A 12437-nucleotide genomic window follows, 5' to 3' on the forward strand; every position below is an offset into this window, starting at 1 on the left:
TAGACCTGCTGGAAGGCTCCGTAAAGTGTTACAGCTCCACGGCAGTTCAGTCAATATTGTTATCCATCCATCTTTCCTACAGTAAAAGAAGAGCTTATAAAACAATTGAAGACAAACTGATAAAATCAAGAACCTCAGAGGAGGAAGAAATCTTTAAGCAAGCTAAAGAACCTAGAGAAGAAGGAAAAGCCAGAAAACAGGTTTCAGATAAAATCCATGGCGCTCTGCTTTGTGCAGAACTCAGTGCTGTTGGTTTAAGTTATAATGGTGTGAACATGCCTAATGGATAGCTCTCCTCAAGAGTCTCAGGTTCAGCCATACCAAGTCTGTGAATGCCAAGTAAGATGGACACTGAAAAATGCTCAGCTCTGCTAAAACAGAAGCATCTTCAGACAAGTAGTAAAACTTTAGGGGCTTACAGAGCTTTAATGGTGAAAGTTTATGTGCCGGTATCCTATAAGCATCCAACAAGTTAGGTAGGAAACTGTGGATAGATCCATTTGATTCAGATGTATCCATATTGCCCAAGTTGCATTTCCAGACAAAAGTCCTTTTTCTAGAATTGACCACCAGTCTTCTACTTCTACACTTATCAAAAAAAAAAAAAAAGTGACAAAAAATCTTTAATAAGCTGAAAATAAGCTGAATTTGACATTTTAGTCCATAGGCTTCTTGAGCAAACTTTCAAGAGTAACATTTCAGAACTACAAGAGAAAGAAGTTAACTGTCTAACTTTCCCAATTCTTTAGAAAAAAAGAGGATTTTAGCATCTTACTCTTTGTTTTCCTGATGCAAAGAGCTGTGGTATCACACACCATAACATCTTTTACTTTTATTTCATAGGTATGAATTACTGCTGACAAAACACCACCCAGGATGCTGGAATATTGCTCTGTTTAAACATCATTACAGAAAATAAGGTTTGTAGTTCTTGTTTTTGCAAGGGATTCATGAAGCTTGTACTGTATCCTTCACGTTCGAAAAAAAAAGTTGTTTGGAACAGTTTTTCTTTTGATAAATGCTCACTTTTTATTTTTTCAAGTTTACAAATGTCAGTATGTTCTAAACAGCAAATACGCTTTAGACCGATAACAAAAATATCCAGCAAGCCAAATTCCAGTAACTGTAACTTTTGCTTCCTCTTCCTACAATCTCTGTAATAAGACTGAAACATCACAGTATTGATTCAATTGCTGATTGAATGCAGCGTGTTTAAATGTTTAATTCATTAAGTGCTCTATCTTGCCACCAATTTTCTAATTATCTACATATCTCAGTATGGTTATTTTTATATCATAGGCCAATGATATCCAAAGCCTTATGAAAAGTTTATGTCTACCTTCTTTTTAATTTAAGGAAAAACTTGACAGATGAATATTTTTTCAGGCACAGCAATATTACTGTAGTTAATTCTAATTTATGCAGCACGTGTCTGATTTCCAAGTTTAACGGTCATACCTTGTTCAACCCATTCGTTTTGCCTGTATTCTGCTAAGACGCCAGGATTTCACGTGATGGGCATGTCATTTGCATAACAGTGAACATTATATTCATTCCACAGAAATCTCAAGCAAATATTCTATATTCTAAATGACTTCTAAAGCAAAGTTATTCTGGATTTGTTAAACTGATTATGTGAAGAACAAATGACTGATGATTTGAAGATAAAATTCAGTGTATAAACGTTGTCATCTATGACATTTCACTATGCTAAAATCATAAAGGCCTGCCAGATTTCATTGCATTCATAATTAGAATGATTACATTGTAATTCAGGATGTGTTTTTCATAAAGATGAAGAGAATCAGTTTTAATAAAGCCAAAGCTAGGTAAACCCAACAAGTCTACCTATGCAAGACAGATATCAGTTCAGATAAAGATTTATTTTCATTTTCATAATGCAACTATAAACCAAAATTGACTCCTGAAAGAAAAAATTAAAATACCACAAAGAATTCAAACTTCACAAGAAGCATACCTAAAGCAAGAGTACCTGTATACAACTATTTTAAAAAATTAGCTTTAACTCAAAATTATAGCGTCTACATTTCATGGCACACAAAATGTAATGGAATAAGAATACTCAATAAATCCCTAAGAAATGGGAAAAAACATTTCAGAAGTTAGTATGCAAGAGTTTAAGCAAAACATTCAAGCTACAACAAAACTCTATCAGGCAACCTGTATTGATAACAAATATTTTGCCACATAATTAAACCTATGTAAACACAAAAGGATAGCAAACAGAAAAATTTCTCCAAAGGACAATAAAATCTATATAGCAACCTTCAACATGGTCTCACACACAATTTCCTTGTCCTGAGGTCTCATATCTCTTATTTTTCTTATAAGCGTAATATTTCTAGACTACAGCGGTTGATATAAACTGGGACCTGAGCAGATGATATGCTATAACAGAAGGACTCCAAAAGAATGTCCCAGCATGGCTTTCCCAGTCTGACCTCAGAGAGCTCCAGTATTTGCACACCAGTTGACAAAGCATGTCCAACTGTGTACAGCGGGAAATCATACTGAAACCTAGATTCCCAATTCATTTACCCCATGTTAACTTAGTATGTACTGCTAGATAGCCAAATAATAGCAGGAAGATAAAAAGAGTAAACTTACGGAGAGGAGACAGAATACTGTACGAAAAAATATGCCCAGTTTTACAGTACATTTTAGCCAAACATTTCTTTCCAATTTATCTCATGTTTGTGGATAAAATTTAATATTCTGAATATTTTCAAAAATGGTCCATGTTAAGTCATAACTGCTTTAATCCAAAATGTTTCTGAGCAAAGAGACAGTAGTTATTTTAATGTTGGGTTATGATAGACATGACCTTATTTCTTTTGTAATAAATTGCAGATTACATTTTTGGAATGCTGTCAAATTATTTCACACCTAGTGATTTTGCTTCATTGGACATCTGATACTTGCATGCATCATTTGGTATTTTTCAGCAGTCTCTGTCTATAACAAAAGCAGGAGTATAACAGCGGAGCAACTTTTCTGTGGAGTCTCCAAATTAACAAAACAAAACTGACTTACCATGTTCCACCCCGGGTAGAGGTAGTCTGTCCCAACAAATTCAAAATAGTGAGCAAAACCTTCTTTCAACCACACGTCCTCCCACCAAACTGGAGTCACAAGGTCACCAAACCACTGCAAAGAAAGTTCAAATAAACAGCCTTTAGGAAACCATGTTTGTATACATCTCATTTATACAGAACACGTTCTTCACAAGTTTTAATAAAAACAGTAGTATATACCACCCACTGAAACTCATTAACAGTTTTTTTCATGTATTAATGAATTAAGCCTTTACAGGATGCACAAGTTACTGAAGTAAAACATTAGAAAAGCACAAGCAGGGGAAAAGAAGCATTAAGGAGAGTATTCACAGTATCTACTATAGTTATCTAAAGTAGATGCTCATCTAGGTTTAAGGGACTAACATACACGATGGACAGAAAAAGGCTTCTAACTCGAGTAATCTGATTCATTACCTGGAAACTTCACTATGTATAGTGCGAATCTTGAAAAACTGGGAACACAATCTCCATACTCCAGACCTAAATTTTAGCATTTCTTCCTCCACGACGTCTGCCCACTAAGATTTACAATACTACTGATGCTCCGTTCATTGGCCGCTTTCCTAAGGAAAGCAGTTTTATACAATCATGCCATCTCTCTGTGGGCAGGACTCAGATGCCTAAAAGCAGGTAGTTGATGCCATTTAAATAACATCTTAGGGTATCCAAGATACCCACACAGGCCTAGGAAATTTCACACAGGACTTACAGGAGATCTGCAGCCTTCCCGAACAGCAACCAGAGGCAGAGGGTATCTAAAATGGCACAGGCCACCTATGTTTATGCAAAGAAACCCTGCTCGAGCTGACTGCTCTTCCCGTTCCCCCCAGGTTGCTCTTGAATTTCCCCACTGACTTCAATCTGATTTAGAAAGAAGGACAGAGATCTCAAAGATAATTAAACTACTACAAAAGTACATGAAGATCAGCATCTGAAAAGAGGAGAAGGACTTAAACTGAGGGCAAGGCAAGAACACGGCCATTAGACACTCTGGTCAGTAGCCACCAACAGCCACAAACCTGTCACAGTACAGGACATGTGGGTGTCAGAGGGATTTTAGACAGAGCTGGGATGATCATTGGAAGAGGAATGAGGACGAAAATTCAAAGGAAATCAGTCATCATCCATTCTTCTGCTGATGGACGACCCTGTTCAAATTACCGCAATGGCCCTGTGCAACCTGGATCATCGTAACACCAGTGGTAAGAGCAGAAACACATACACTATTACGAAAACATATTTCATACTCTCTGTAGCATCTTTTTTGCCAAATACCAAAATGTTGTTTCAGTAAAATTCTCTGCCAGTTTTTTTCTTAATGTGATTAGAAATGAGATTAATTCATAATCAACAGAGATCATTTTGAGCTTTCATGGAGTCGTAAGCTCTGAAAATACACAGAAAGGGAGCAGCAAGTAAGTATTCCAGAGGGAGACACTCATGTCAGAGCAGAGGAGCTGCTGCTGACACTGTAATGAGAGTGGGGAACGAATGAAAGTGGAGTTGGACAGTAAGTGGTTTGCTTTCATGATGGTTGGCTTATTTGAAGGCTTTGTCTGGGACCTGAATGAAAGGTCTCGCTTCTGTGCATGTCTTTGTGGAGTGAGAATAGTGCCAAGGAAGGATCAATGTTGCGACGAGGATCCGTAGTGAAGTGAACACAGGGGCTCCAAAGAACAGACTGCAGAAACTGAGATTACCAGACTGCCACAATGTTCAGTAAATAGGATTTGAAGGAAAAAATGAAGCGAAACGTGACAATGAATGTCATTGACAACCAACTTAAGAATTTAGGGAGAAAAGATGAGGTTGACAAAAGTCATATTCGCACACTAAGTGAAACTAAACTTAATGGACACTCAGCGATCATAATCTAGTTAAAGGCGATCAATAAATTAACTCTCTACAGGACCGATAGAGATTGATCCTGATCTTAAGAACATTTAACTGAAAAGACAAACACTGGAAATGCATTCATATAGATAATGCACTTTTCACAATTTGAAATGTTAGAGTAGCGTACCGCCAGAGGAGTATGAAAGTTATATTTATACTAGAATAGGTTGATTAAATGATTTCTAATGACAAACAGACTAAACACAATACCACAGAGTTTATTTCTTGAATTACAAGAGGACTGCTGAACAAATATGAAATCAGTAAGTCATGATATGCTATGACTATTCAGAGAGAGATTTAAAAAAAATAAAGGTTGTAAAGTTCATAAGACATCCTCCTGTCACTCAAAAGAATTAATAACATTAATTTATGATGTCACAAAAGAGAATTTCTTATACTACTTTGTGAGTTTTCTGGGTTTATTTATTAATGATATAATTAAAAGTATTCGTTTAATTATCCACCTAAAGGAAGAAGTGTTTTACAGGCATTAAAAGAGCATGGGATACCAATATGAAAATGTATGGAATTTGCTTAACTAGTCTTGAATAGTATCAGAGATAGTAATAAATGCCAGAGACAGAGCAGTCCCAGAGACTGCAATTAATGAAGCCAAATTTTCCAGTAGAAAGGTGCTATTATCTTCCTAGGTGTTACATGTCTGAAAGGAAAACATTAAGCCCTTCATTTATTTAAGTAATTTTTTATTTATTTATTTGTGTATTGCACTATAGACACTATTTGCCTGGAGTAAAGAACATTACTTCTTTTCATTTTGGAAAAGAAAAATTAATTGAAATGTATTGATTACATAAATTTCTCATCTCCCTCAGGTATTATGTTCAGCCTGACATGCAGAAGGCACTTATTTTACAGACACACTGAAAGGACACTCTTTCCTATATGCTTTCTTTAAAGATTATTAAAAAAACATTGATTTAGAAATTTTTAATTTTCCTTCTGCTTTCATGCCTCTCTAACTCAATCTGTCACACCAAGTTTTGTGCTCAGGTGGGAAAACTATCACAAAATTCATGGTGCATAAAATCAAATGACTCTCTCTTCAAAGGCTGTAGGTGGGACTGATCTGTGATACGCAAATAAAACTGATTACTACCTTAATAGAATTATTTTAATAAATTATGGTAATTATTTCAAGCGATCAACTTAAGCTGCTAGAAATATGTGTGTTTTGACCAATATCTCATTTGTGGTTTGGGGCTTGGAGAAGCTTTTATGCCGAAACACTCCTTCTTCCAATTATTAATTTTTTTAATTAAATACATAAAATGTTCTAAAAGAACACTCAAGCTGAAATATCAAGGACTAGCAACCTACAAAATGATTAAACTAAAGCTACCTGTGTAACTTTAATGTGTCCCTCCTAAAACACGTACCTAAAACAAGTATCTGGTCAAGCATTGCAAAGTCACCTGTGAAGGAATCGGGCGTAAAATTCTTTCTTACATGCTTTTTACCTGTATTTTTACAACTACAGAATTTCTTTGTCCTTCTGCAATGTCATCTCTTGTTTTCTATCTGTCCTGAACACTGTACTCAAGCATTAATACCCTGCAGGTTTGGGAATTCCGATTTTAAACAGTCATATCTAAAGGTAACAATCCCAATTCTTAATATTCATCTGATTTTTCTAATCTTGGGAACAACATTAGCAAAGCAATTGCTGTGTTACTCTAAGTAACAAGGGTCTCATACAGGTCAGTTTGCTACATGCTCAGATATGTTCTGTAAGTCTTAAAGTCATGGGTTTAAAATCAGGGGAAATAGGACAATGATATAATTCTTCAAAAAAAGAAAAAATGTATTTTAGGAAAACATATTTTAGGGGAGTTTCCTTTCCTCTTACCTGAGATTTTAAAAAAATCAATAAATAAAAAGTGAAACTGGAGATGTGGATTCTACTTTTGGATGCGCCAGAAGTTATTTTGGTTAGTCTCTGTTATTGTATGTGTAAAAATGAGTGAAGGGGAGGAATATTCTTGTGCCATCCCAGGTTAGCAGGCAAGATGATGCACAGCAAAAGAGGATGAAAAATGCAGTGAATAATTAACAATTAAATAGCAGAGGCAAGAGATCCTGGACCCAACCTGGTCTCAGTTCAATACATTTTCAGCTAAGCTAGTATTGTTTACAGTTCCTGCTCTATGCTATCCACAGCTAAAGTTTCCTTGAGGGGCTTCTGGGTATGGTAAGATAAAAGGAGAAAAAAAACGGCTAAATAAACACAATACTGTGATGAAGGTGCTAGACAGTGTTTTGTGGCTTGTATTTTTGGAGGGTTTCTCCCATTAAACTTTATCTGCGGATGAACAATCCATATTCTCTGTGACTCAGTTCTGCATCTAAAAAGTAGAAATAATATTTTTTCCATCTGAATATTTTCTATCTTGTCTAGCTATCCAGTGAAGCAGCTGAGCAAGGACCTGATCTGCATGGTACTAAAACAGAAACAGCAGCAACATGAATGGAGGAAGATACTTTTAATTAAGCAAACAGCACTGAAAGTAATATCAACATGGACACCAAGTAGACCTTCTCATTTGCAATTTTAAGGTCACTTAAAAGCACTCTATGACCACATTGCTACCCTAAAATAAATTCAAATATAGTTTACACCCACTTCATGATCCTCTGATATTCCCACAACAATGTAAAAAGGCTTCGGTTTCAATAAGAATCAAATAAACAAACTTGGCAAGTTACTGATGTGATAATTGCCCACATCTGAAGTATAAATTGCTTTGGAAGCATAGGAAATTATTAAAGTGGTGCAAATAATAACTGGAAGTAATGGAATGACTTCAGGAAAAGGGAGACTTAAGCTCAACGCTAGGAAAAAGTTATCAACCATCAGATTTAATCGAAAGGTTTTAAGGGAAGCGGCGTAACCCTGTAGTCAAGAGCACTGAACCCGCACTACAAAACGCACCACATGGAAGAATCTAATACTAACAGGAGCCAGGATTTGATGACCTAATATGTGTTTTCCACACGTGATTCCTAAGGCACTGTAATTTTTCTAGCTGAATAGTGTGCCACTCTATTGTACTGCACAAGAAAGAGCATATAACAAAATCAGATGATCGTATTGAGAACAAACCAGCAATAACTTTCAATAAAAATTCCATGTTGTAGTTGAGGACTTCATATTCATCGACAGCTTCAATGTGAAACATGAATATGAACCAAACATTATTATTTCCAGGTTCATCTACCAGCACTCCATTACAAAGGCTCCTTTTTATATGATACTTTTTATTTGCAGAAAGTGTTAAGAATTTGCATTGCCTTTTAAAGAATACTGTGTAAAGTCACAGATGTAAGCCATGCTGATTACACAGTAGGATTTCATTCATTTTAACCTGAAGGCTATGATTATGCCTCTTATGAGTGCAAGACAGGGCTTCCTGCCCCTGTAGCAAATTTCTTCAATAACATTTGCATTCAACTCAATATTACTAAACACTCATAATGTGTTTAGTTTGAGATAAGAAGAGGGAAGAAATGTAAAATAAATTATAATATGGGTTTATTACAAAGTTTTCTTATTGATACAAAAGTTTCTGTACACATAAAGACTCAATTATCCACCGTTAGAGAACAGAGGGTCAATACCAAATTAAAAAAAAATGAAAAGAAAAAGAAAATGGAAGTATGTGTATATGTGACGGAAGAAGAAGATGACTACCAAATTGACTTCAGCCAAAACATTTTTTGACATGAACGTGAAACTCAGTACGAATCTGCTATAGTTCTGCAATAAATCATTTTCTACAGTTATCAATGTGTTTATCTACATACCAACAACACACTCACACACAAACATACAGAATATAATCATACAGAAGACAGGGAAGTTGTTCATTGCTACTGATTTTCTCTTCTATCCCCATTTTGAGTCTTCCCAGTTTCTGCATTGTAGTGATGTGTCCTACAGATCTCTGTATTATTTGGACTCCAGTTACAATAAAGTTGCAACTGTCTATGTGAACAACACAAATTCATTTTCAGTTTTGAAAAGGAATGCATGGTTTCTGACATTAACATCAAGTATCTGAACACCTTTAATACCTGATGACATAGCTCATGTACAATGACCATGGTGACATCCAGTAGGTATGATATAGAAGAAATGCTTGGATCTAGCAGTATCCTTTGCTCCACAAAAACGCTCAGTCCCCAGTTCTCCATAGCAGCATACGGATGCTTAGGCACAGCTAACAGATCTAGAAATAGAAAAAATGTACGTTAACTCCTTGTGGGAGGTACTATGCTGAAGAGCTATTGTAAGTAAGGCCATAAATGATCACTAAAAGCATTTTAAATAACATATATGTAAAAAACAAAACTTAATCTCAGCTCCCTAGTAATGTATTTAAGAAAAATTAATAAAATATTAATTTTTTAATCTTATACCACTATTTGTTCACACATGATTACCATGTTATTGCTGTAACACAGTACTTAGTATTTCTAATTGAAGTTTTCTATACAGAATCCAGCTGATTTACAATACCTTGTTGATCTCCTTCTGGGTTTGATACGCTTCTCATGTTTACTATACCATATCAATGTAGTAACACAGACTTTTACCAGAAATATTTTTTATCTTTTCATTAAAGTGACTCCTTTATGAACATCTTGCACATCAAACTGTAAGTAAGGACTGACATTAAGGGGAGCACTGAAGAAATACTGTTTCATAACAACCAGAAAGATGGCAAACTGTTCAGAATCACCAGTTCTTACAAAACAAGGTATCTTTCAGCGTGCACTATTGCTAGCATGCGTCCTCTGAGAACAGGACTGCTGACAGCCATCTCCCAGCCCCGCAGGCTGGAACAATGCTGCCATACACAACTTCAGGAGTATTACTTCATTTTTGTATTCAGTAAGTGACAAAATATTAGGAAGAAGATGGGAAGGTCCTTCATCAGGTAAAAAAGAAGTGGTGGGGAATTTCTCTCAGTGGCATGAGGTTGAACAAGACAATATTACAATGTCTATCCATGTGTTAGAAAAATCTTACTGCAGAAGACTGAGAAGAAACTAAAATTGACTATCAGTCTGGAAATAAATCTCAAATTACAGTAAATTGACATAGGGAATAAACCAATACACGATGCTGCTTCATGGCAAAAACATCTGAAAGAGCCCAGAAACAACTTGTATGTCTACAAGAAGCCCAGTGCAACTTGTGTACAAATCAGCTAGAATTTTGGAAGCTACACTGTCACATCAGCATGGTGCTCCCTCCAGTCAAACTAATTAGCCTGGTTTCTTAATTAATTTGCCTGGCTTCTTAATTAATTAGCCTGGCTGCCACACTCCTCTCATTTGGCTGTATTACTTCTCGTTCCAAAGCTAGTTCATCGCAGTTAACACAAATATATCTAGGTGGTACTTCACGGGGTGGGATGAAAGGTCTCTGGGTTGACTTCCCAATCTGAAGAAGAAAAATTCGGACCTGCTTATTCTAAATTACACTCTAAATTATATCACAGCACTGACACATCTCCTAAGTTTGTCTATTTTGGCTTGCTGATACGTGTGGTGGAATTGGCTTGGAGAACAACCTGACAGCAGGAGCTCTACTTCAGGATTCACAGGAAGTTGCCACTGAAATATCAGGAATGGAGAACTTGAATATATTCCAGCACTCCCAAAAAGGGCCTGCTGCAAGAAGCATAAAAATACCAGCCTTCTACTGGAAGCACAGAGAGAGTCTAGCAGCTACTTCCAAATACAAGCAAACTGAAAATATCCAAATTGCAAACAGAGACATACTACAAATGGTAAAGAATAAATATTTTACATAAAGGCAGACAAAAGCCTGATTAAATAAAATAAAGCAAAAATCCGAAACATGGTGCTCAAGATTAGACATGCAAGTAAATTCAAAACTACATGCTTTCCTTTTCTTCTTCAGTTGAAGCTCAAACTGTACTAATTTTTTAGAATAACTGCAATTTGTTATAAATGACATGCAAAATGAAAAACTCCTGTCTGCGATACAAAGAAGGGATAAGGATGAAAAAAAAAGGACACAAAGGCTACCGGGTGAAATCACTGAAGTTAATGGCAAATCTTCATTAACATTAAACACGGATCTCTCCCATTCTCAACTCTGTAAAGAAAGCCGTAACTTCTCCAACAGCGATTAAACTTTCCTCCAAAAGGCATCTTCAGAAGAAGAATAGAGAAAGACTCTGTTCTTATCTACACCAATTAAGTTTTCAGCAATTCCCTCAAATAAGCAAAGTAACACCGAAATAGAACTAGCATGAAAGTAAAACCAGTTCCCTACTTTTAACTGATCCTTCTGTTTCCTTTCTCTCCTTCGGGTTCATTTGTAGTTTTTGGTCTTTCTTGCCAGTCATAATGGACAGATTTTGTCAGTGTCAGCCAGTAATAAACTGGAATAACTCTGTGGAACTGGGAAACCAGAGTGAGGTCTCATACTAAACAGCTCTACAGGCTAATTATAGACTGTCTTTCACTATTTGTGTCATTGGTATTGGTCTGCTGGTTTAGACCGATACTTTATAGCACCGACATACCAATAAAACCTTCCATTCTGATGGACGGCTAACTGCCTTGCAGGTAGACAGCCGCAGAGGGATATTCTAAATCACTTTGATCCAACGCAGCCCCGTTGCTCTGCAAAGCCTGGAAACTCCTCTCATTCATCGGCTAATGCTTAAAGGGCTTTTCTGAACAGACAAAACGAAACGTAATAGATAACCCTGTTGGTTTCCAGAATGCTAATCCTTGCAGGTGACACGAGCATACCAATAATGCTGAATGAATTAAGAAGTGTACTACAATATATGAACACACTCCTACCTTTTCCTAGTGCAGGGTCTGATGCACTACACTTTAATGCCAAAGAAGAGACTTTCTTAATCTCCAATGACTGACAGAATGGACTCTGAACATACTCATTATCACAAAATGAGAAATATTTGCTTCTCATTGTCCATGTCTAAACTCTGAATGTCCAAGTCCTGGTGTTAGTTTAGAAATGAAATTCCTCAGTGGTTGGTCTTGATTGCTCCACAAATTTCTACTACCTTTAAATAAAATTCCAAACACGCTTAGTTTTGTGGTAAAAGACACAATAATCTATGTCTTTCTCTGGGGAGTCATAAACGTTTGATTTCAGAGGACCAATGTTTGATGTTCAAGTCTCAACATGAGAATTTGTATTTCCCTCTGTTTATCACACCATTAGAACACTGAGGAAGGTATCCTGTGCTCCTGGAGGTGACATCTGTTAAGGTTTTAGTGTAATTTTTAAGGAGCAACGTACAAAAGGAGGGGTGATGATGCACGTCTTGATAGAAATATCATTCACACATATTACTGCTCAAAAGTGTTCTGCACTAACTGCAAAATGTGAACTACTGAATATATAAC

General features: G+C 36.2%; 1 protein-coding gene across 1 annotated transcript in view; it reads right to left on the minus strand.

Annotated features, from left to right (window-relative positions):
• Positions 1-12437, minus strand: part of TRHDE (thyrotropin releasing hormone degrading enzyme) — a 217990-nt gene that overhangs the window by 122200 nt on the left and 83353 nt on the right. The window contains exons 4-5 of the mRNA XM_050904731.1: positions 9090-9244; positions 3055-3168 (exon numbers count right to left, since the gene is read on the minus strand). Of these exons, the coding sequence (XP_050760688.1) occupies positions 3055-3168; positions 9090-9244 (269 nt within the window). The remainder of the gene's footprint in view (positions 1-3054; positions 3169-9089; positions 9245-12437) is intronic.

This window comes from Gymnogyps californianus, chromosome 1, assembly GCF_018139145.2.
Source record: "Gymnogyps californianus isolate 813 chromosome 1, ASM1813914v2, whole genome shotgun sequence".
Taxonomy (NCBI): Eukaryota; Metazoa; Chordata; class Aves; order Accipitriformes; family Cathartidae; genus Gymnogyps; species Gymnogyps californianus.